This window comes from Calonectris borealis, chromosome 11, assembly GCF_964195595.1.
Source record: "Calonectris borealis chromosome 11, bCalBor7.hap1.2, whole genome shotgun sequence".
Taxonomy (NCBI): domain Eukaryota; kingdom Metazoa; phylum Chordata; class Aves; order Procellariiformes; family Procellariidae; genus Calonectris; species Calonectris borealis.
In genome coordinates this window covers 10,032,247-10,054,609 of record NC_134322.1, presented here as the reverse complement: position 1 = coordinate 10,054,609, position 22,363 = coordinate 10,032,247, and the positions used below count along the sequence as shown (strand labels likewise).

General features: G+C 43.5%; 1 protein-coding gene across 1 annotated transcript in view; it reads right to left on the bottom strand.

The window, feature by feature from the left end:
• Positions 1-234: 234 nt before the first annotated feature.
• CEMIP (cell migration inducing hyaluronidase 1) overlaps positions 235-22,363 on the bottom strand; it is a 113,834-nt gene continuing 91,705 nt past the window's right edge. The window contains exons 16-29 of the mRNA XM_075159935.1: positions 21,804-21,932; positions 21,023-21,108; positions 18,088-18,219; positions 16,020-16,055; positions 15,776-15,931; positions 14,066-14,246; positions 12,132-12,347; positions 11,000-11,211; positions 10,343-10,528; positions 9,443-9,647; positions 8,520-8,606; positions 8,044-8,201; positions 4,858-4,958; positions 235-3,918 (exon numbers count right to left, since the gene is read on the bottom strand). Of these exons, the coding sequence (XP_075016036.1) occupies positions 3,791-3,918; positions 4,858-4,958; positions 8,044-8,201; positions 8,520-8,606; positions 9,443-9,647; positions 10,343-10,528; positions 11,000-11,211; positions 12,132-12,347; positions 14,066-14,246; positions 15,776-15,931; positions 16,020-16,055; positions 18,088-18,219; positions 21,023-21,108; positions 21,804-21,932 (2,013 nt within the window). The 3' untranslated portion in view covers positions 235-3,790. The remainder of the gene's footprint in view (positions 3,919-4,857; positions 4,959-8,043; positions 8,202-8,519; positions 8,607-9,442; positions 9,648-10,342; positions 10,529-10,999; positions 11,212-12,131; positions 12,348-14,065; positions 14,247-15,775; positions 15,932-16,019; positions 16,056-18,087; positions 18,220-21,022; positions 21,109-21,803; positions 21,933-22,363) is intronic.

Below are 22,363 nucleotides of genomic sequence, written 5' to 3'. Positions count from 1 at the left end.
TAATACCCCCTTTCCCGCTCCCGTCTCCTTCCCTTCCCCTCTCCCTGTCTCAGCCCCTGCACGTGTGGCTGGGCAGGCAGTGAAACCTGCAGCCGTCTGTGCAGACCGGCCAGCAAATGCACCCAGGGGTGGTTCGGCCCCTTGGGTTTTGTCTTTTGAAATAAGCAGGGAGCTGGGTGCCTTTCTCGCAGATGATGTGTTACAGAGAGACACTGAAGAGCCAAGAGACAAAAATAAAATAAGAAATTTGCATGGAATATTTATTTTGATAAACATTGTGTACTCCAAACAACTACATGTTATTTCAGTTGTAAGCCACAATCTGTTGGAACCAACGTCCCAAGAGCTCTTGTCATCATAAACCAGACAGTCAATGCATTACCACGGTCTGCGGACATAGAGACCTTTCAAGTGCAAAGCAGATTATCAGAAAAGACATATTGCTGACCTCCTTAACAACCTGGACAATGCTAAACTCCAGTAAAAATGCTTCATGTGTCTGCAATTTAGTTGTCTTAGTGCCATTGTAATAAATTAATAGAAAATATATCTTTTTTCATTGGAAAGTCTATAAGAAAATGTACAAACATCTAACTCCGAAAAAGGACCAGCTATTTCGGCGACAGGTAAAACAAGCATTTGAACAGAGGCAAAAAACCCAAACATCCAAACAAACAAAGAGACAAACAAACAAAATGCAATCAAAAAACCCCACTCTACCAATGGCAGCTGCGTAGGCAAACATGGAAACATTTGCAGTAATAAAACCTTACAAAGAGGATAACTGCAGCTTGTGCAGGGACTGTTAAAAGGATGTACAAAGAACAAGCAGTCAGGTAATTCACTAGTCAAAATGTGCACGTGCAATTTCTAGAACAGTCAAAGATTAAAAAGTAATCATATGGCACAAAACTATTGCTGACTGGCGATGGTATTAGGCTTCCTCCTGTCTGCAGAGCAACACACCGGCTTCATCCCGTAAAGGTCCGTGGGAGCCCTCGCATTTCCCAGGCGTGTCTGCCCTGCTACGCTCTGCTGCGATGCTCTCTTATCCCTCAGGCTTACAGACTGCAGTGATCCCGTACTCCGTATTCACAGCGTGAGACCCACCCTAGCTCCAAACAGGCCCCATGTGACAAGCTTTGCATGAGAGAACAAGCTACTTAAAAGTTTTCTTCTCTTCATAAGATGAGATTTTTTAGGAAAGAAAAAAAAGTTTTTCCTAGAGCCTTATGATTTCACCCTGAGAATTCCCAAAATAGTAAAATCAGAAGCTACACTTTAGCACAAAGGCAGCGTGCTCGTAGAAGCTGAACGAACCAGTCTAGAGGATGGACCCACCTGGCATGGTCCTCCCGGGCGTTTGCAGAGAGCAGGAGAAGGGAAATCACTGGTGACCCAATGACTCAGTGCACTCAGAGGGCAACCCCCGTCCCGGGGGGTCATACAAAGCCAAATCCCAAACCAGGTACCCTCTGAGCCCGGCTTTCCTGCCCACCGTTTGTCAAGTGCTCATGAAAGAAATACTCCTGCTTTGGTCCATCTCTTGGAAGCAAGTGTGTTCCACTAACACCAGTGCAATGATATCAACAGAATTGCCTCAGGACAGTGAAGTGGTTTAGATAACCCAGACTACGGTACTCAAGGGACTTTTTTTTTTAGTCTGGGATCTGGCTCTGGTTTGGCTATCAGAGAACGTCAGATAAATGACTTTTGGATAACCATGGTTGAACCACAAGTGAGACTGACTTTTTCAAGGAATAGTTTGTGAAATCCCCAAACCATCATAAGCTATTGGGGGAAAAAACAGCCCACCTTACTTGCCTTTTACAAGTGTTGCCCATTTGATCTGGAAACGGCACAAATGCCTAAAGAGCATTCATTAACAGACTCCTGGTGAGAAGCACGGGAGGGAAAGCTTGGCTCTTCTCTTTTCTTTTCTTTTTTTAAATACAATACACATGACATTCAGCAAGTTCAAAACAACTATATAGTAAGACTGAAAAGAACATTTCCAGTTTCAAAACCCAGGAGAGGCTTGAGGGGAATGAAACCTACACTACTATCTAAATTTTGCTCATGGTTGCTTTGACTTTCAGAGCAATTGATCTAAACTAGGCTTATGGAGAGGAACACCTGCCCAGCCTTTGGAATGACACACAAAATGGTTTTTCTTTCATTCTAGTTGCAAGATAGCATTTCGGATACTGTGGGAAAAAGCAACTTAATTACATGAGCTTTAATTAAAACAGATCAAAACGAAGTACCCATCAGCAACTAGAATAATTTCTGTAGCAATGGGGGCAGGCAGAGACAAAGTGGGGAAACAAACCCAGATATTATTGGCAAAACTGACATCCTATGTGCTTTGAGAAGCTCTATCTTTCATCCTATCTTTTATCCCCTCTTAGATTTCTTAGAACAGCCACAGGCTCCGGAGGCGCCTTCATGGCATTTCTGAGCAACAGACAGAAATATCACTGAACACTGGAAGTGCTTACAGTGTTTTACAAGATAATGTTTAATTTCCCAGCTTCAAGAGATGTCCCCACAGGAGTCCTGATTCACACCAATCTGCCTTCATTACCCAGATATTGCTTTGAAGAAGGGGGAAAGGAGGTACAAGACATCCAACTAGCGTATGGGGAGTCCTACTCTAATTCTTCGACTACCTGGTATGACCTCTGTCACCTTCTATCCAGGTCTCATGTAACTCTCCCAGGAGGACCAAGACATCCATGCTCTTAAGCCTGAGGTCACGATCAGAAAGCAACACACAGCAGAGCAGTCTGATCCCGTTCCCTCTGACCTCCCTGGAAAGGCAAGGGCTGTTCATCCTATCTGAGGCTGAATAAGGTGAGTCCCAGTATTCCCAGTTAAAAACTGGAAGCCTTGAACAGGATGCTGTCTTTGACTGGCTACCATAAATCCTCCAGACTGATCCTGAAGGTTATTATACGGAGGGACGGTACGGGAAGGGCTGAGAAAATATATGTGCTGATTGACATTGCTTTCCTTCTAGCCTGCAGCTGCTTGTTGAAGGAAAACTTCCTTTTGAACAACCACTATTAAAAAACCTTGATCCATAGGAGAAAGGCAGTTTTCTGAGCAAGCAGAAAGATGTGGTTTCATCAGTCTCTGTTTTATCTTCTCCTTCTCTCATCTCTTCCCCAACTATGTGCCACGGGTTAGCATGTACAACACAGATCCCAAAAAGCTTGATCAAATGCCATGGAAGCGTTAGGATAAATTCTTACTGTCCAGTTATGTTTCCCAGCATCTAGGTAATCATTCAAATATACTCTATCTTAGATTTTCAGCCAGCCTTTGAATTGGCATTCCATGTTTATGTGAGCAGCTAGTTACACTATGGAAAAAAAAAGTGTTTGGACAACTTAGAGGCTGGTTAAACCAATAATCCTCGATGGCCTTCAGATCTAGAACTCTCCCTTGGAGAGGCAGCAGACAAGTTAGTCTGTCACAGGGGTGCTGATAAAACCAGCACCTTGTAAAACAGGTCAAACCTTGCTTAGTAACACGAGAGTCAACATGGCATCAGTGAGCAGGTCAACCGGTGCGGGGCTGGTGATCACAGAACACGCTGATCACAGAGGAAGGCTTTTCTGTCACATGTGGCCACTCTAGCTACTTACAGTAAGATTTCTTTTTGAACAACAACAACAACAACAAAATGCTACACTTCTGGAGCTGGCGAGGTGCCTGCGGTGAGCAGTCAGTAGTCCGTCCCACAGGGGCAGTGCTGGCAGCCAGAAGGCAGAGCAGTGTGTCCTCATAATTTCATTTTCTTCACCACAGGAATTGGCAGTGCTTGATAGATTTTAGCTGAGTCCTCATTAGTGATCAGCTTCACCCAGACAGGGTGGAAGCTGCCTTTGAAGCCGACAAAAGCCATTTTTTCTGCAAATCAGAGCAAATATATGAATGTGTTGGGGCTGCACCAGGAAAACACCCATGTGCAGAGCTACACCCGATGGCTGGATGGATGCAGGTGGGCAAGAGCACACACACAAGAGCACAAATTTTGCCAACTATGCATTCTCCATGCATTAAAGAAATACTTTCCTAATGAAGCTTAATTAAAATTTTATTTACATGTTGTCTGCTTCCATTAATCAACAATGCGTGATACATAGCAGAGGAGAAAGAGAGAAGGAAAAACCCTTCCTAGCAGGCAGGTTCAGCTATCTGTTGAAGCTGTCATTATTTGCATGGTGGTTATACTCAAAACCCTTTCCTGCTTGGGGAAGGTGGGGGGGATGATGAGGGACAGGACAACAGACAAGACCTACGTTAGCAAGTATAACGCACGCACAAAAGAGGAAAGTATGCCAAAAGCTCACAGTTAGAGCTGATCAGAGCAACGCGCACAATAGAGCAATATTCTAGTGCAATATGTGATACTTTGAAATCGATACGCTTTGTGCCATCAAGTCGGAATTTTGTTTCAAGAGAAAACCTGCTAAAAATAAGTTCAGACAAGTAAACAATCCTGTTTTGGGGCATTTAGTGGGAAAAAAGTCCAACATTCCTATTGTTAAAATGCTTTTTTTATTTAAAATGAATATGGAAAATCAAACCCCCTGAATTCTTTACTTCTAAGAACAACTGCCAGAGCACTTTTTCCATCTACAGTATTAAACTGAGTGCTGTTATCCAAAGCTGCAGCGGATACAACCTCACTGAATAAATAAATGACTGGTCCCAGGATGTTTGAGCATATGCTGATAGAAACAAGCAAGGCAAAGTTTAGAAGAAGGAAAAAAGGTCCCTTTACTGGAACCACGGCAGGGGAATAGATCAAAGGGATTTAGAATTGCATTTTTAAAAAGTGGTTACCTTTTAACCTAAACCCCTCTTCTGCTCCAAGTTTCTCCAGTACTTTAGTCCATGGACCTCTTGAAATGAATCTTCCTTTAGATGTCACCAGCACTATGGAGCTGACGGAAACAAAACCATTTATGAACAGATGAAGAGTCAGAACACGTTCCTTGCTTGTCTGTCTTGAGCAATGGTAACTCCTGCCAGTGTGACTCAAAGACACCCATGAACTACAGTGGTTTCTGCTTTAATGGCTTTTGTCAATGCTTTCCAACAGCTTAGTCATATATTCACTTTTCCAATCATGCAAAACCCATTAGGAAGCTGACAGAAGTTGGGGTTTTTTTTAAACACTGTTTTCTAGAATGATTTAAATGTTTCCAACCAGCAGTTCCATCCTGCTTTGCTCAGAAAGGAACATGCTCTCCCTGGGATGCTCTGAGCAAGTCTCAAATAATTTATAGTTCTTACATCATTAGCAGGATAAAGACTGAAGAAATTCACTTTGAGATTTTTGCTGGCCTGATGCTTTTCCTTCATCTTCAGTGTGCTTTTGCTTAAAAAGTGTGGTGGTGGTGGTGGTGGTATTATTATTATTATTATTATTATTATTAATTATTATTATTATTATTACTACTACTACTATTATTATTATTGACTTACTTGCATGTATTGTATTTCACCTCAAAATTCTCAGGGTCTTCTACAAATGCCAAGCGATAAACAAAAGACGTGAGGTAAGTGCATTAAGCTATTGCAAATCTGTAAATGCTTAGGTAAAAGTTGGTAACTGCCTAGGCTTAATTCTAAAAGGGTAGAATAAAAATGCAAATTAAACGTGAGGGGATAATCTTATAGTGAGAATTGTCCATAGAGAAGCACGGGCCACTCAGTGACATCAGCCTCCTCACTTCCTACCAGCTGCACAAACACCTCCATGGTTATCTCAAAGCGTATGGAGGAAGAGCTATGCTCCAGTGAGTGCAATGGAAGTCTTACTATTAAGCTCAGTGGGGCTGGGATATCATCCTCGTTCAGCTCCTAATTAAAGCTGCATCACAGAGTAATTGAGCAAATGCTTACTTGAAATTATTTCGTTCCACCTTGCAGGGTTTCCCTGCCTCAAATGGCATTTTCACTCTTGCAGAATGAGTGCCTTACTGGGTCTGCTTTCCTGCAGCACGGGGGACACAAGTCGCTAAAATTAATTAGGCAAAGCTCCTGCAGAGCTCAAGCCCTGAGCTACTGAGTGCAGCAGTTACATCTTAACACCTCAGCTGGAACTGGAACTGTTCAGGGGAAAATAGCAACGGGTGGTGGCAGAGGAACAAGAGAAGCAAAAGAGTTAAGAGTCATCAGGACTTTCCCTAGAATAAACCTGAGGTGTTAAAATACTCCAGTGCTTACGAGAGTGGATTGAGCTGGCAGGCTGGTTTTGAGTACTTTGCGAATGCTGAATCACCTCTTTTTTCTTTCTTCAGTTCACTAAAATCATTACTTTCTATTAAGCCTTTCCTGCTATGGAAGTTTAAAATAAATTCACCAGATGTTTTGTTTTCTTATCCCTGGGAAACTCATCAGAAAAGTGGATTTATTTTAAAAAAAAGGAATTTGGCCTGAAGAGAGTTGCTTAAATGAACAAAGAGGCTTGTCCTTGCTAGAAACACCTCTTCTCGCATCCCCAAATCCATAAACTTAAAAGCTTTTCCAGCAGTCTCTTCACGAGAGGCTGGCGAGGCTGGCGGGGCCCCTTCCCCCCCGTTAGCACCATACCTCGGTACAGCCCGTGCTCTGCATCGCGGCGGGGAGAGGTGACAAGAAGCTGCTGGCTGCACAGCCCCACCGCCTGCATGGTGTCCACATCTGAATCTGAACAACGCTTTCATCCAGCAAATGGATGAAAGATGTCTCATGGCGATAGCTGAAGCCCTTGCCTGATCAGATTGGAAAGGCTTGCAGGGGATGGGCTGGGAAAGCTTTTGGTGAAAGAGGGACAATGATTTGGGGGTTCAATCCTTGCAAAGACACAGCTGAGTGAGACCTGAGAGGTGCTGACCACGTTGGGTCAACTTCCAGTCCTAATCCTAATCCTAAACCTAATCTGGTTCCAACACTAATCCAGAGAAGATAGTGAGGCTCAGAAAGACTTAAATACACCTAAAGTCTAATTACGATTCAATCCTCTGAAGTAAGAAAGACTCCAGGAGCTGGATTTAACCAGGATTGAGATTGGATTTTTTGCAAAGGAGGATGATGGCCGCTCTGAAAAGCTCTGGGTTTTTTTTATGAAAGAAAAGTGAGCAACTACCATGCTTCTCTGCAGTAACTACTCGATGTACTTTTTGCAGCCTTCAGAATTATTTAAGACAGTAGAAACACATCTGTGTCCACCTGCATGGCACCCTGCTGAAACTTCCCCCAAGTCTCTAGAATAAATGCCAGAACAATATCCTGTTGATCTGCCCACAGTTATTTCAGATGATTCATCAACAAAGCAATCATATTTGTATGAAATGTTACATACCAGATTTCAAATCAAAACAGATTTAATAACAATGCAATATGTTCATTTCCCAATAGCACTCTACAAACTAATATGAGAACAACCCCTTTGGTTAAAGGGTTTCTGATGTTGTTCCCAATCCTATTCCAGCAGATGAATCCACTGTCCTCCAGGATGCAGGAACACGTGTTGGCTACTTACCACCCACTTGCAAAACTCCGCTTTTCTGGCTGCCCATACTTAAAAAATAAAAGCATCCAGCCTTTAGGTCTGGGCAGTGAACGTGTGCAAAGAAGAATGTGTTTTATTAGTGGAATTTTCTGCGATTTGAGAGATTATGCAGGCAATAGAAAAATGTAAACTGTGCACATCTGTACCGATAAGTGCTGAGAGTTTATTTGTGAATTTAAGTCTGCAGTTTGTCTGTAACCCACATAACATAAATGTAGATCTGCAGTTTATTAATCAAATGTAGCTCTGCAGTTTATCTGGGACTCGATCAGTTCCTAAATCACAGAGCCTGCATCCTTCTGCTGCCTGCACAATCTGCTCACATTTGGACTCTATCGGAGTCGGCAGGTACAAAAGCACATTGTTAGCAGGGTCATGGCCCATGCTGGGTGACAAAAACCAGGAAAAAGATGAGTGTTGTACAGCATTTTTGTACATTGCACCTTAGTAACACCAGATTATTTACTCACTGATCTTTGATGTTGTTGACATAATTTTCTATCTGTGCTGGGATTCCTTGTAGAATTGAGTTTTTGAATGTTACTCGATCAACAACTTTTCCATGATGTCCATCAATCACAACCAGTTGGATGCCCTCATCAGTGAGGAAAAACCTGACACCGTCAACCTGTGCATGGAGAAAAACATTCCTGACCTATCACAGTCACACAATTGCAAACAACCACCTGTAAGAAGCAGTGATAGTGCTGAGTCACGGGACTATTCTTTCTATCAAAGGGCAGAATTCCAGATCTCTGAGGTCAAGCTGTCCTGCATTTTTGCTCATATGGGGAAGTTACAGCCTTTTTTTTTTTTTTGCAAAATACAAAGCAAAAGTGACCTGAATCTAACTATCCATCGTAATTTTGTAAGCAAGTTTTCCATAAAAATGAAGCAAGTATCTTAGAATTTTGTCCCATAAAGTTCACTGAGAAGAGCTGCTCACCTCAATGTATGCAAAGTCATCCTTTAGGTGGAAGTACTGTTTCTTATAAGTTTCTATTTTCACTTCTAGCAGGTGGTCCTTAGTCTTCTGTTTACAAAACAACAAACAAAAAAAGGAGAGAAAGATTTTTTCCAGTGAGGATGTCCATTACCTGAACCCTGCTTTTTCAGAAAGCATTTTAAACCTTGAAATTCAATCAACAAGGAAGCTACATAATAAGCACTGACTTGCCAAATTACATTGCTAATGAGACCGGGCACAATGGTAACCTCTCTGCTCATCCTGTCAGCATTTAAATTGTTTCACCGAATGGCAGAGTATACGTGATTCTCACTTTGCAGAGCTGACACATAATTCTCTGAGGCTTTGCTTTTGCTGTGCATTCCTGCTTCAAGGGTGATGAGTGAAAAAAACCCAAAACCAGATAAATATCCCCCTCCCTCCCCCAGAACCAGACTGGATTGGATACAGGAGACAGTGTTGTACAAAAATCCCTTATATGAATGAGACACTCAGCTATGCAGTCCCTTCTCTGCCACTGCTGTTCTTATAGCCTGGAGGAGCTGGAGGCCAGGCAAGAAACCCTGTGTCTCTCCGGAATCACGTTCCCTGGACCAACCTGTCTTCCAGCTCATCACTTTTCACCCTGTGCTTTTAAGCACAGCACTTCACACCAGAGCCCCAAAAGACTAAGTATCCAACTTCAGCCAAAGTCTTGGGTGGCTCTGTCCTTCGAGGTCCTGTGCTCTCTACACGTGCAAGAATCTGTTTCATACTGTTTCACATGCCTGGACCGCTTCAGAAAATCAGGCACAGGATATACTGAACCTGGTACAAAGTCTTTCTCTGTGCGTGGGCACAGTATGTGCCAGAACTACAGATTTACACTGGAAATAATTCTGATAAGAAATCAACTACTTTACCAGTTGTGCACTAGAGAGCTTCTTAGGCATTGGCACTTCTACTATCGGCGTCTCGATGTACTTGGGATAGGCCATGGCTTCACAGTCGCTGACGCCAGCCGTCTTTGGGATCACAGCTTTGATCCTTATTCGTTCACAGCCTTTGACAGAGCAGAAAGCAAATTTCTCCTTCTCATTTTGAGCTTTGAGTTTCAGAAACAGCAGCCTGCAGGTGGGAGAAGAGTGAACAGCATCCTTGAGACTTCTGTGCAAAAGATGGCTAACTCCCAGTTTCGGTGGACTCCTCCCTAATGCTTTGCAATAATGTGCGTTGCAAACCCTCCGTGCCGACGTCTCCCTTTTATAGAGCTCAACATACCCCGTGTAAATAAAAGGGGACACACATCTCGGAAATGGTTTGGGGAGGTCAGGGAACTTAAGGCAGAAAAATTAGATGACACCTGAACTCCCTTTGAGTTCTGTTTTATAATGATACATTTATGTAGAAATACATGGTTTGTATTTTAGGTCTCTCTTTCTTTCCCATTATTTTAATTCTTTAAAAGAAAATAACAGGTTTTACACTCTTAGTTCCCGTGCATCCCTCTCGTGGTGTTGCTGTTCAAAACAAAAAAGGTTGGGTGTGTCTCCGGTTCAGTTTCATGGCCTGCACTTTGCTTTTGTCTTTTTTTTCTAATTTGTATTCACTTGGCAAAGCATTTCCCAGAGTAATTGGCAGTGCAGAAGAGGCTATGAATGACTGGCAGCCGTGGGAGTCCCAGGAAAATTAAACGCTGGTCACATTCCCAGAAAGACTTTCTGGTTTTGTTGTGATCCCCGCTAATGGCATTAGCCAAACAGCTCACGACTCCAGCAGCTTTCTCAAAGCCATGTCCAAATAGGCGAGGCCTGCTTCCTTACCCAGTGTGCTCATCCCAGTAGTAATATCCTTTGCTAGGATATCTGTGCTCCAATTTCTCCATCTGAGAGGTTCTATAGAAGGTTCCAGTTTTGTACGTTTTCTTCAAGAGACGATTGTGGATGTCTGAGAGAATGGAAAATGTCGTCCCTTTAGGATAGCAAAACCCTACTTGGATCCAGTCGTTCCTAAAAATAGCAAAGACCCACATTATAACAAGTCAATACATGACTATTATTTTCCTGGGCATGCTAGAAGCCAAACTAAATAATTCACTCTGAAATGTAACTTAATTTTTTCCTGGCCGGTTAAAATTTTAACGGTTTGGGATGAATCAGTGCAACGTAAATTAGACATAACAACCATAGGTTAGTTAAGCAATGTGGGTCAGATCTGCTCCTGACTTCTACACCTGTGACCTCCATGCACCAGGAATGAACTAGCTCTAGGCTTCTAAAAATGAACTGCGTTATCTTGCAGGGCTTCCCGCGGGAGGAAACAGGAACCTGAGATGTCAAATGGAAAGATGGTGAACTCGATGGACTTCCTGGAACAAGCATGTTCATTCTGGAAGAGCTCACGGGGTAATGACCTCACCCATTAAAAATGTGCAGTTACATTATTGGGTTGGAATGTTGGAATTCTGTTGGATCACTCACTTGTTGAAGTTGATGAGCCATATGGCCAGCTCTTCAGGGGCTGTCTTGTCCCAGTGGATGGTGTAGCCTTTCCTCAGAGTTATAACTGGCTGATACTGCTGGTAATGAGTGCTTTTGCTCAAAGCCCCTTCCAAGTAGAGTGGGTGATTGTGGTAGTCATTTTTTATTATTTTCATTTTCAGGTTGGCTGGCTTGTAGGCTTGTATGTATATCTAGATGAAAAAAAAGACCACCAAGGGTTTAATGAATGACAGTAAAACATTAAAGGTGCAGCTATTCAATAGATGTGAACTGGTGCGAGGCCTGTGACTTCAGCAGTGACCTGTATGCCGTACACTTATATTTAATTTCTGAGGCTTCCTTTTCAGCAAAGTAAACTGTTTCCAAAAAAAAGAAGGATCATTTCCTCATCCACTGAGTTCAAGAGTATGTGCCAGTCAAGGCTTCAAACAGGCTTGCAGTAGGGCTGAAGTATTTCACAGTGTTAGTGGCAACCCTCAGCAGTGGAACAGTATCTACCTCAGACATCTGACTTCTACTGAACAAGGATCCTTCTGTCTGGATTTCAGAAGCATGAAAACCAGCTCAGCGGTTAGAAATTGGCATTAGTGGCACTACAGAGAAAAAACCCAACAGTTGCAACACCCAAGACAAAAACAGGCGCTACTCATCAAAGGAAAGTGAGGACTCTCTTAAGGCAGCAGCACTCGGAGCTCGTGTGGTAGGAAGAATGGTTTGGTGGTTACACAACAGGATGAAAGATCATGAGAACCGAAGTCTAATTTCGACTGCTCAGCACATTTCCCATAACACTGTGGGCAACACTTCCCTCCATAAATCAAGGAAAAATAACTAGCCGACAGCCTGTAGATTTATGAATATTAATCTGTTAATGCTCATGGAGCTTTTAGGGGACTTCAGGCAGAAGTTGGTAGAGCCGTTTGCAGTTAAGGCCAAAGTTTCTGAAGATGTACCACAGTATCCTCATGTTCAAAACGACCTGTGCAGACATGCAGATAAATAAACCCTGAGCACCCTGAAGAAAGTCCATTTCTAAAGGTCAAGCTTTACAGTGCCAAGAAATTTAAAATAAAATAAAACGATAACGATCCTGCAAGGTAAGCAGCTTTACCTGTGCAAAGTGTCCACTGCAGATGGAACCTCTCCAGTCGGGCACATCAATGCAGTCAGGGTGCTTGATTAACCAGTTATCTTCTTTTATCAGGTATGAGCCTGGATATTCTGACACAGAACCATCTACATCATGAAAAACTGATGTTTTATCACCATCCATATCCAGATCATTGAACCAGGGGCCAGGTTCTCCAAAGAAGACCCTTGAGGTAATCTAAACAAAACAGTGAAACACATTTACATCTCCAGAAAAGAGTTCACCACTTAGAGTACAGAGCAAAGGATGACTATGATCACTAGAGTGGCTCAAAGACCCATTTTCTGACTTTATTTGGCATTGGGAAGTAGCTTGGACAAGAAATAGTGTTGGGTTTGTGGGTCGACTTGTGCGTGAAGAAATCTGTTATGCACTAACACCACCATTCTTTAAATGGCCACAGATTTTGGCTGCTCAGCTTGAGACATTGCAGGCTTGATGTTCAACAGCTCTGAGGCCCCATGACTCCAGATGAAGTCTGGGGTTGCAGGTCCTCTGAGATAGCACTGATGTGGTAATAAAACTATGAGCTTCTGAAACTGACCATCCAAAGATGGAAGCATCAAAATAATTTTCAGCTGAGCTGGTCTTGTTAGTCGGCAGGAACATCAGTGCCATTTGGTACAGGTATATTAGGATTGTCTCTGCCTCTTTGTTAAGCCTGAAGTCAGTGTAGAGCTGGGTCACGCACTTAAAAAGTGTGTTTGATTTGTCAGACAGAGCAGACACAGATTTCCCTGCTGACCATGGGGGAAAGGCTAAAACAACCAGAATTTCAGCGTCAGCTGTGAGAAGGTTTGTTTTAAAATTCTGGAGGAAGGTTCAGGAGACAGGGCGATTCCACTAGAGCCACTTCACTCATTGTCTGCTAATATATTTTTAAGGTTCCAAAGCCACATAAAGTCAGACTGATGCTGGGAATAATCAGTGACCTCCCCTGGGAAACGGCTGCTCGGGCAACTTCTGACTGATATTTTCATCCAGCATAAATAAACGTCGTGTCACCAGCCTGCCTGGTGCAATGTGAGAGAGTGACCGACCAAAACTTTTAGGGGAATTTTGCCTTTCCCATCCCATTTGGTGCAAAGATCACTAGTCAGCACTTTTCCTGACATTACGAGCAAGTCTGTTAATTTTTTGAAAGTTAAACAGCCCAAATAATTTCAGTCCCAACCACTTTATTTATTTGCTTGTTTGTAATGTTCAGCTGTTGGATTTAACAGCCGCTAGAGGCGAACCTCAGCAAACCAGTTAGCACATAGTTGTGCAAGCAAATACAAAAATAACTCAAAAGCATGGACCCCAGTATGGGTTCAGACTAGCACCCAAAAGTTCATACTGTAATTCAAAGTTTGGCAGACCCTTTTTGGCTGGGCTCTGCTCTCATTTACGTCTGCAGAACTGGAGTCCATGGAATTACCCTGTTGGGCAGGGCTGCAGAATTACCCTGCATCGGCTCAGTTTCACTGGCTGTTTCCCAAAATCAGTATTTTCTGCTTCTAGGTGAGTTAGACCTTCCACACCAGACTTCCTTCTACTGTTGCTTTAATATTATACCGCTGTTAAAAATGAAGGGGTGGATTCTTCTCCCTATTTCACAGTTTCTGAGCATACAGAAATGGAAATTATTTTCACTTGAACGTCACTATTTTTGTTTGAAACTGATGCCTGCTTCTGATTTGCTGCAAACCTGTCAGAGAATTGGATTTTCTTGTTATTTCACCCATCCAATTTTCTCTTTCTTAGCTGCCGCCCTCTTTGTTAAACTTTTGGCAAAGAAAATGGGCAACCTCCTGAAGATCTCATGTTTTCTCCTAACGGCTGCTACACCCTTTTTGCCCACAACCCCATTTCCAAGCCAACTGGAAAAGCCCTTTCTGAGAAGGACAACTCACAGGGACATCTTCAAAATGAATGTCGGTGACGTTGTTGTTGGGGCAGCTCTGCCAGGCGTTATTGAGCCGGAAGGCCAGGGCACTCGTGTGCCGGCCGTCCAGGGCGGCGAATTTGCGGAAGGTGCAGTTCTGGACGTTGATCGGTCCGTCGTAGAACTGAATCCCTCGAATGGGAAAATCCCTAAAACACATTTGGACGAGACAGAGAGACTTGGTCATGACACATTAGCATGCGGATGAGAATGTATTCTAGACATGTACAGTCCCACAGCGCTTGTTTCTCAGCTGCTTTCATTTTTCACAGCCCTTAGGATGACTCCTGAGTTCATGTTTTGGAAGAGAAGGGATTTCCCTCCTTTTTAGTTCTGCGAAGTCCTCTTATCCTTGCAAGTTCAGCTCAAGTTCTCTCATGTCTGAACAGATCATCTTTATTTGGTCTGTGCTCCTCCAGGGAAGGAACTTACAGCAATGCCAAAGCACTGACCTAAAAATGAATAAATCCGCATTTGCCATCAAAAATGAGTTCTGCAGCAGTGAAACCTGAAACTCATCAGAGCCGTGCAGACTCCTTGGGCTGAGTAACAGCAGGGCTAAAAGAAGTCCCACCACATCTTTCAAAGGAACTTGGAGAGAAACGGTGCAACTCAACTGCAATAAAAAATGGATTTGAAAACAAGGAGAGGTCTTACAATCTGTAGGGTTGAAAAGAGCTGAAGGGGCAGACTAATGAACCTTTGTTAACAGCCTTTTCTGATATCATCTGCAGGGTAAAGACAACACCATTTTTCACACTGATTAAGTGAACAAGATGCTTAAACTCCTTAAGAGGCTAAGATAAGATGTTTCAAATTTCACTTACGATAAATAAATTCGATCCCTTCCTCATATGAATAGTTTCCCTTAGACAAGACTTGCCTGTTCCTGTGCATTTGTTCTGCCCCTCTGAGTTTCTGCACACAACACCCAAGATGAGATAGCCCACATATATACACAAAAAGGATATTAGAAGGAGAGTGGTAGCAGATTGGGTTTTCATTATGACTATAGTTAATAATAAGCCTCCTGTATTGCTACCAACAAGCAAAGTTGAGGCGTATAATATGGCAGAAAAAAAACAGCTGAGCTGTTTGTTCACTGTAGGGCTACTGTTAGGATAACTATGTTTTTAGGAATAACAACAAAACGTTATTGCACTTGCAAACCAATCTGTAGGACTAAGGTCTAGGAAGAGGCCACACATGAAGTTCACTGGTTCAAAGCTTTTAACAAAGGCATCGAATTCCTGTAGCACAGCAGCAATAGTAACAGCCGCTCTGAGGACATCTACGACCACATCTGGGCCTGTTCAAGCCCAGGGAAGGGCTTCTAAGAGCTTTCCTGGCAGTTGACCTGGATGGAGACTGCCACATTGCTCAACCCCTGCTGACCACATATAGAGAAGTGCCCAGCCAGCACACAGTCCTCTTGCTGTCTTCTCAACTCTGCAAAGGGGAGGGGGGAGGAAAGAGGAGTTTGATGCTGTCTTGGCAGCCTGCAAGTACGTACCTGCCAGCAGCAGCTGCACAGTGAGGACTTGGGATCAGAAGACATGAAACCAAATCCTTTCTGTGTAATGGTTATTAAACTGAACAGCGCTGAAGAAACCACTCTGGGCTGGAGTTTGCACTGAGTGGGAACAGTGAGTGCTTTGATGTGCGGAGCTGAACTTACGGGCCGATGGGCAGGGTCCTTCCTCTGTGATCCAGACCTCCGGGTCCCCAGATCTCGTTGTCCATCGTCTCGGTGCCCAGGTTTCCACTCTCGCCAACAAACAGGCTGTTCTTGATTTCTTGCTTTGAGCCGTCATCGTGAGGGAACGTCCCGCCACTAGGAGGGAAGGGCGGGAGGTGAAGGGGTGCTCACAGCCGTCCCCCCAGCTGCGCCCAGGCTGCAGCACAACCTGCGCCACACTCACCTTGCCAAGGTCAGGCCAATGCCGTTGTCAGCAAACCTGCAAAGAGGAGAGAGATGCTTCAGAAGAGCTTTGGTGTTGCTTTGTTTTACCACGTCAAACTAAAATAGCCAAACCCATGAAGTGGAGGGCAGCAGGGCTTAATTACTGAACAGTGCTCATGGGGAGGCTCAGGCTTTTCCAGGTTTGTTCCCTGTCCAGTTGTGGAAGATGTTTTTGGGCACGTCTTGCAGCATATGCAGTTCATATGAAGCAGCAGACATGCACCTGATTGCTCCAAGCTGAGCTTAAGCTGGTGGTTACTGGGCATGGTTTACTTTGATAAAGCTTTTTCTCTGTGTCTAATGACCACGCTCTTTTCACTGTTAGGTAAAAAGTTCATGCTTTTATTATCTAATAATAATCTAATTATATCTAATAATTAACTAGCTTTTATTATTTAATAGTCCTTTGCCTTACGCACACCTCTGTGCTGCCCTGTGTTCATGTATCACATACTGCTTCCATGAAATAACTTTACAAGAGGAAATGTTATAAGAGCAGAGGAGCTTTGCTTCAGGAAGATCAACAGGAAGATAGAGATCAGATCTTCCTTATTAAAAAAAAAAAAAAAAGATTAAACTGTCCACCCATTTTGCTGAAATTCCAAAGCTTTTAGATGAGATAAATCACAACTGTGCTACTGCTTGTAGCAAGGCTACAAATAATATGATAGTATGAGCAAGTCTTGATGGTATCTTCACATCGGTGTCACTCCTAACACGTCTGTCACTGATCTCAGCAAAACCACCAGTGGCGATCCCGCAGCAGAGTAAACCCCAGCTTTGTCCTGCTTCTGTCTGTAGGTGGCAGCCCTTTACACGCTATCGCCTCTCCTTGCCTTTCTCCAGCCCCATAAACATACACGATAGTTTATATACTGCATGCCACATTAACATTTGTTTTGTTAATGTAATACATAAGTCTTTTTGTAGCAGTAGAAATGGAAATTACTGTGGCTATAAGGACAATTACGGTTTGATGGCTGCTTCCTCGAATTCACATACACTCATAGGTTTGCTGCTGGAAATTGATAAAGTACTCAGTCTTTTAGCAACCTCCATAGACTGCACTTGCTCCATAAGCAATGCAAATGTCTAAATTACATGAGTAAATGTAAATTACATGAGTGTGGTCTGAGAAGACAACTCTTGCTGGCCATGGAGTGCGCTAGATACTTCTGGTTCCTAAGTTCATAAGAAGCACAAACTGTATTACTCAATATTATGTTTCTGACCGTTCTGCTACAGTCTCATTCTCGCCAACCTGACCAGTCACTAGAGCCAGTTCATACCCCCGGTTGCTTTAAGAGGTTTGGGTCACTCAAAGGTAAGGCAGCTCTGCCCGGGAATTGGACACCAGGTAATGGTGTGACAGCTATTCCTGCTAGGGTTATCACAATATGTCTTGCAAAGTAGCTTTTTCTTTTTTCTCTCCTTTCTTCATTGAGGTGGATATCAAGAACCTGGCTCAGCAAAAGAAACTGTAGAAGATCATCTGTTTTCAAGTGCAAAACAAATATCTCTTCTGACCAGCACAGGAAACGGCCTTCAAAGAGCACAACACGCACTTGCCCAGTCTCTCTCCCTTGCTGCTCTGATGCAGAGTTTTATGTCTGCTTCGTCAGTACTCGCTTATTCAGCATAACAGTGAACCACATAAAACTGATCTGTGACCAGGCTTAGCCAGGGAAGGTGATGGATTTTGCTGCTTTCTTTTCAAAGCACCTCATTTTTCATGTAAAAAATTAGTTTTTATTTTTAGTTATTTGCATCTGTGTGTGTCTGTGTGTGTATGTGACCATTTTTGAATGCTGGTCAGCATCACACAGAGAAACAATCTGAAGGATCTTTAGTTCAGACAAAGCAGGTTTTATTTGTGTAAAATAATGCCTATGTTTACTTAACGTTTCATCTTTATTTCAATCTTGGCCATACGAAAGGTGCAAAGCAATATAAATAGTCTGAACCACAGCTATGCTCGCCATAAACACCAGGCTGAACTCCGAGAGTTGAAATAAGGCAAAACTCACTGGCAGTTGTCCAGCCACACATCTCCACCCCGCAGCCAGGCCCCATGATCCTGATTCTTGTAGGCAATAAAGCGCTCAATTATTGCAGGTTCCCTGGGCTTCAAAGGATCAGCATCTTTGTGTGGGCTGTATCTGTAACCAGAAGGAGAGAAGAAAGGTTGGCGAGGGAAGGTAGCCCTGCTTGGTGCACGGTCCTGCTAAACATCTGGTTTCTGCTAATTCAGGAACTGCTTTGGGACAACAGTCCATCCAAGTAGCGTGTCTAGTCAAGCAGCGATGGCCAGACCCAACTGCCAAGGGAAGGACGGTCCAGGCGAGGCAGTTGTAAAGACCCGCTCCAAGTTTCCTTTCACCTTTCCGTTATGTAAGTGCTGATATATTGCTGAAAGCATGGAAAGTTTATTATTGCTCCCAAAAGCTTGAGATATTTTTTAATCCCTTATGTTATCCTTTAGCATATTCCTGTTATTTAGATAAATAGCCTTTTGTTTTCCCTTTTGAGCATTCTTATCTCCTAACCTTGGCTATACTGTGGCAATAAGTACCACTGCCAAATTTTCCTTGCTGTGGAAAGGAATTAAAACATCTTGGAGAGGGGCTGGGATTATATCCCTCACTATTCCTACTATATATTACACAGGACACACATACAAGATTTATTAACTCTGAAGTTCTCAAGGATGATGAAATATTGGCCTGACATAGGAAAAAACCAGACACAAGTGGAAACTGCAGCAATGCGTGCCCTCAGCTGCCTGTTGGCCACCGCTTGGGCCATAGGATCTGAGCAAGGATCTGGCTCACTATGGTGATGCTGAGCTTGGCTGTCATTTACCCGGTCCTGAGGCACAGCTCTCCCTTTTGCTTCTGAAAGAGCATCTTCCATCATTCTACACAGCTTAGAAAACCTGACAGATGAGTATCCAACTCAGTGCCAGCAGCGGATGGTCCAGAGATTAAAATTCATGCCGCACGAATGGGTAGTGAGGCCAAGCTGTCAAATTGCTAACAGATATTCAATAGCGCTTTGCTTTACTTAATAAGCCATCATATCAATCTAAAACTGAGCATCAGGCTGATAGGGTTCCAGTAAATGAATATTGCTTTGGCAGCTTCATCATTGTGAATGTGAGTTTGCTTTCAGAGAGAGATTTAGTATCAGCCCTTGTGAATTCCCCAGACATTGTTAAATACAGATATTTTGAGATGGATTCCGGTTTCATTCACATCCATGTGTAACTGGAGGAACACAACAGAGTACAGAATTTGGCCCAGATATTTAATGCTGTAACAGAATGCAGAATAACCTCTCCAACTCTGTAACTGCCCAGCCTACCTCAAAGTTTGCCCCAGCCAGTCCAGCTATAATCACTTATTCGGTCTTTCTGTCTTGACACATGAAAAGTGGAAAATGGTATAAATAACCTGGGCTGCAGCCTGTGCTGGTGGGCAATCCCCGAGCATAAACATGACTGCATTATGAATTGCTCGGCTTCCAGGGGTCATTCCTGCCGTTGTATGGCAAGGGACAAATTGCCTTTTGTAATCACTTGCTGCGCCTGTGGCAGCAGGCAGTTTCCCAAGGCACATGTTCAGCTATATGGAAAAGCAGTATCAGGCTCCCAAGAGAATTTGGAGATACTTGCAGAGCAGGTGGCTCTTAATAAGTTATTTTTTTAGAAGTTACTTTTATCATTGAATTAATCATTTCAATTAATTGAGCATTAAAATAATGTAAATAATATTCACTTTTGAAAATCTTTTAGCATCAGCTGCTAGGCAGGGCACTGGGGTGATGTGGATCCCAGGGTAACTGATATCTGGGCTGCTGGCTGGGTTCCCTTGGGGAGGAGGACTGATCCCACCCCTGCAATGCTTGCCCAGTGCGTGACTACAGCAATCTGTGCAACCCACGCCCCAGAGATGGAAAGGAGAAAAGGAAAAAATTGTCATTCTCCCCTGCTGAGCAGAGGTTTTCAGCGGGTTTCTCTTCCCTACATGGTTTCTTCTGTCAAGAAACCCAGTTGTGGGGGAATGCAGGTTGGGTGCAACTGGAGGCAATCATCTGTCAGGAAAGAAAACTATGAAACTTGAGAATATCTAAGCCTTTTTCTCTCCCTGGGCTTGATAACTAAGTTAAGAGCCAGACTCAACCTCTAATGAGATAAAAGGGTGCAAGTGTGGTCCTTATGCTATTACACTTTGCCCGCAAGAAGCCCTCTGCTTCCATCAGCCTCCTCGCTGGGGTCAGCTCTGGGGAAAGAGTGGGGATTCTCAGAAGCCGCCAGACTATGGTAGGTCTGCCAATATGATATGGTCTATGGAGAGGCTTCCAGTATTTCTAAATTACTCCATTATGCTACACAGAGGCTGTGCAAGCAGCAGAGATGAAGGGTTGCGCTGTGTATTTAATTGTAATTATTATTGCAGTGTCAGGTTTGGAACTAGACAGAAATTTGAAATCAAAGTGTGAGCTCCACCGCATAAGCACTCGCTGTTAAAGCAGGTCCTAAAGGAATGAAGAAAATCAACAACATTCCCAGGAAATACTTTAATTTCTTATTCCTGGGAAACTCTTGCAGCACGTTCTGCCCAGCGGGGCTGTTGACCAAACAGCATTTAATTTTCTTGCTTATCTAAAAACAAAAAAAGTCAATAAACACCCTAGAGCAGATGTAACATCCTTGCCAGCTCAGCTGAGAGCTAAAGAGCAAGGACAAAACCAGAAGGGTGTGGGTGCTGGGGGTCCCTTAGGAAGGGGAATGGAGAAGATGAAGTTAGAAAGTGGTAAATCTAAGCGAAGACCTTTCCTCAATAAAAGCCACCCCAAAGGCATAGCAATGATTCTTGTCAGCTTCCTCAGGGGCACTTTCATAGCTTTCAGTCAGTGCTATTGAGAAGTCTTTTCCAAACCAAACTGTGCAAAACACTTTACCTCCCAGAAATCAGTGTCAGGATAGGTCTTTTGTCCTTGGCGGAGGCTGGAGTGGTTTTAACGCCGTTATCGATGATCATTCCAGCCTAAAAGAAAAGAGAAATGCAATATTACAGTATATTTATATATTCTATAGTTCTTTCCATCTCCAGGCTTTACCTCCAATTGTTCTAAGCCAAAGCACGATCCTAATTAACTGCTTCTGTTAGTAGCATGTGAAACCGAGGGCTGCCAGGACTATCCAGACTTGCATATACCCCCCAAAATTGCCGCAAATTTCCAGAAACGGCACCTCCCTTGTAAATACACATAAACACCCTGCTGCAGTCTAAAGCGCTCAGTAACAGTAACGCACAGCCCCACAACATGGCATGCTAAGGGTAAATAAGTAAAGAGAAGGCGATTAGACACAGTGGCCTGTATTTATCCCTCTAGAAGCTGTTCAGTTAATTGCTAACATTGGCACTTGAGGTCTATAATTAGACAAGCTGCCAATAGATGCTCCTGGAGGCACTATTTTAGGAGTGCAGAAGCAGAGAAGCAGCCTGAGCAGAGGGAAGAGCCTCTCTGAATGCCCAAGAGCCAAGCGAAGCGGGTGCTGGCTGACTCTGAGAGCTCCCATGCCGGCACGCAAGCTGCTTTATCTGCAGACACAAACAAGCTTGCAGTAACTTTTAGCGAAACAGAAAGCACAGGCATTAATAGCTTGCAGACCCAAAGAGCTGGAGCAAGAAGATGGTGTTTTTTTCAAGGGCAGCGTTCCCGTTGCGTGCAGACTCACCCGGTAGTTGGAATGCGCGCGGTTGTTGGAGAATTTCCCCATCGGCATGTGCTCCGAGTAGCCGGGGGAATACATGCCTGCTGAGGGCCCCGTCGGCACGTGGTGCAGAACAAACCAAAAGCCTGTTTCCTGAGAAAGAGAACGGACATCTGAGACTTTGCTTGAACTTCTTTGCTGGTCTACATTAGCCCAAGGATTTATCAGTAAAGCCATAAGACGTAAGCCAGAAGATTTCAGAACAAATCACAGCTAGCAGCATTGACCTGTATAACTACATGCAGCAAAGAGTTTAACACACACATACATTCACATTAACACTCCTGCATCTTCAAGGTGCCCTAAGTTAAGCTTTGACATCTATATTGAAGCTATAAGTGAGACTTTCAAAATCCATAACACACGCACACACACATACACTCATGTCCTCCTATCACTGCATGCGCAGATCTTAAAAATCAGATCATTTTAATTTAGTTGCCTAAAAGTGTATCTAGGAGCCCCAACCTAGGTACTCAGATCTGGAAGCTTTGGAAAGACCACATCTCTTTGTTTAAGGCTTG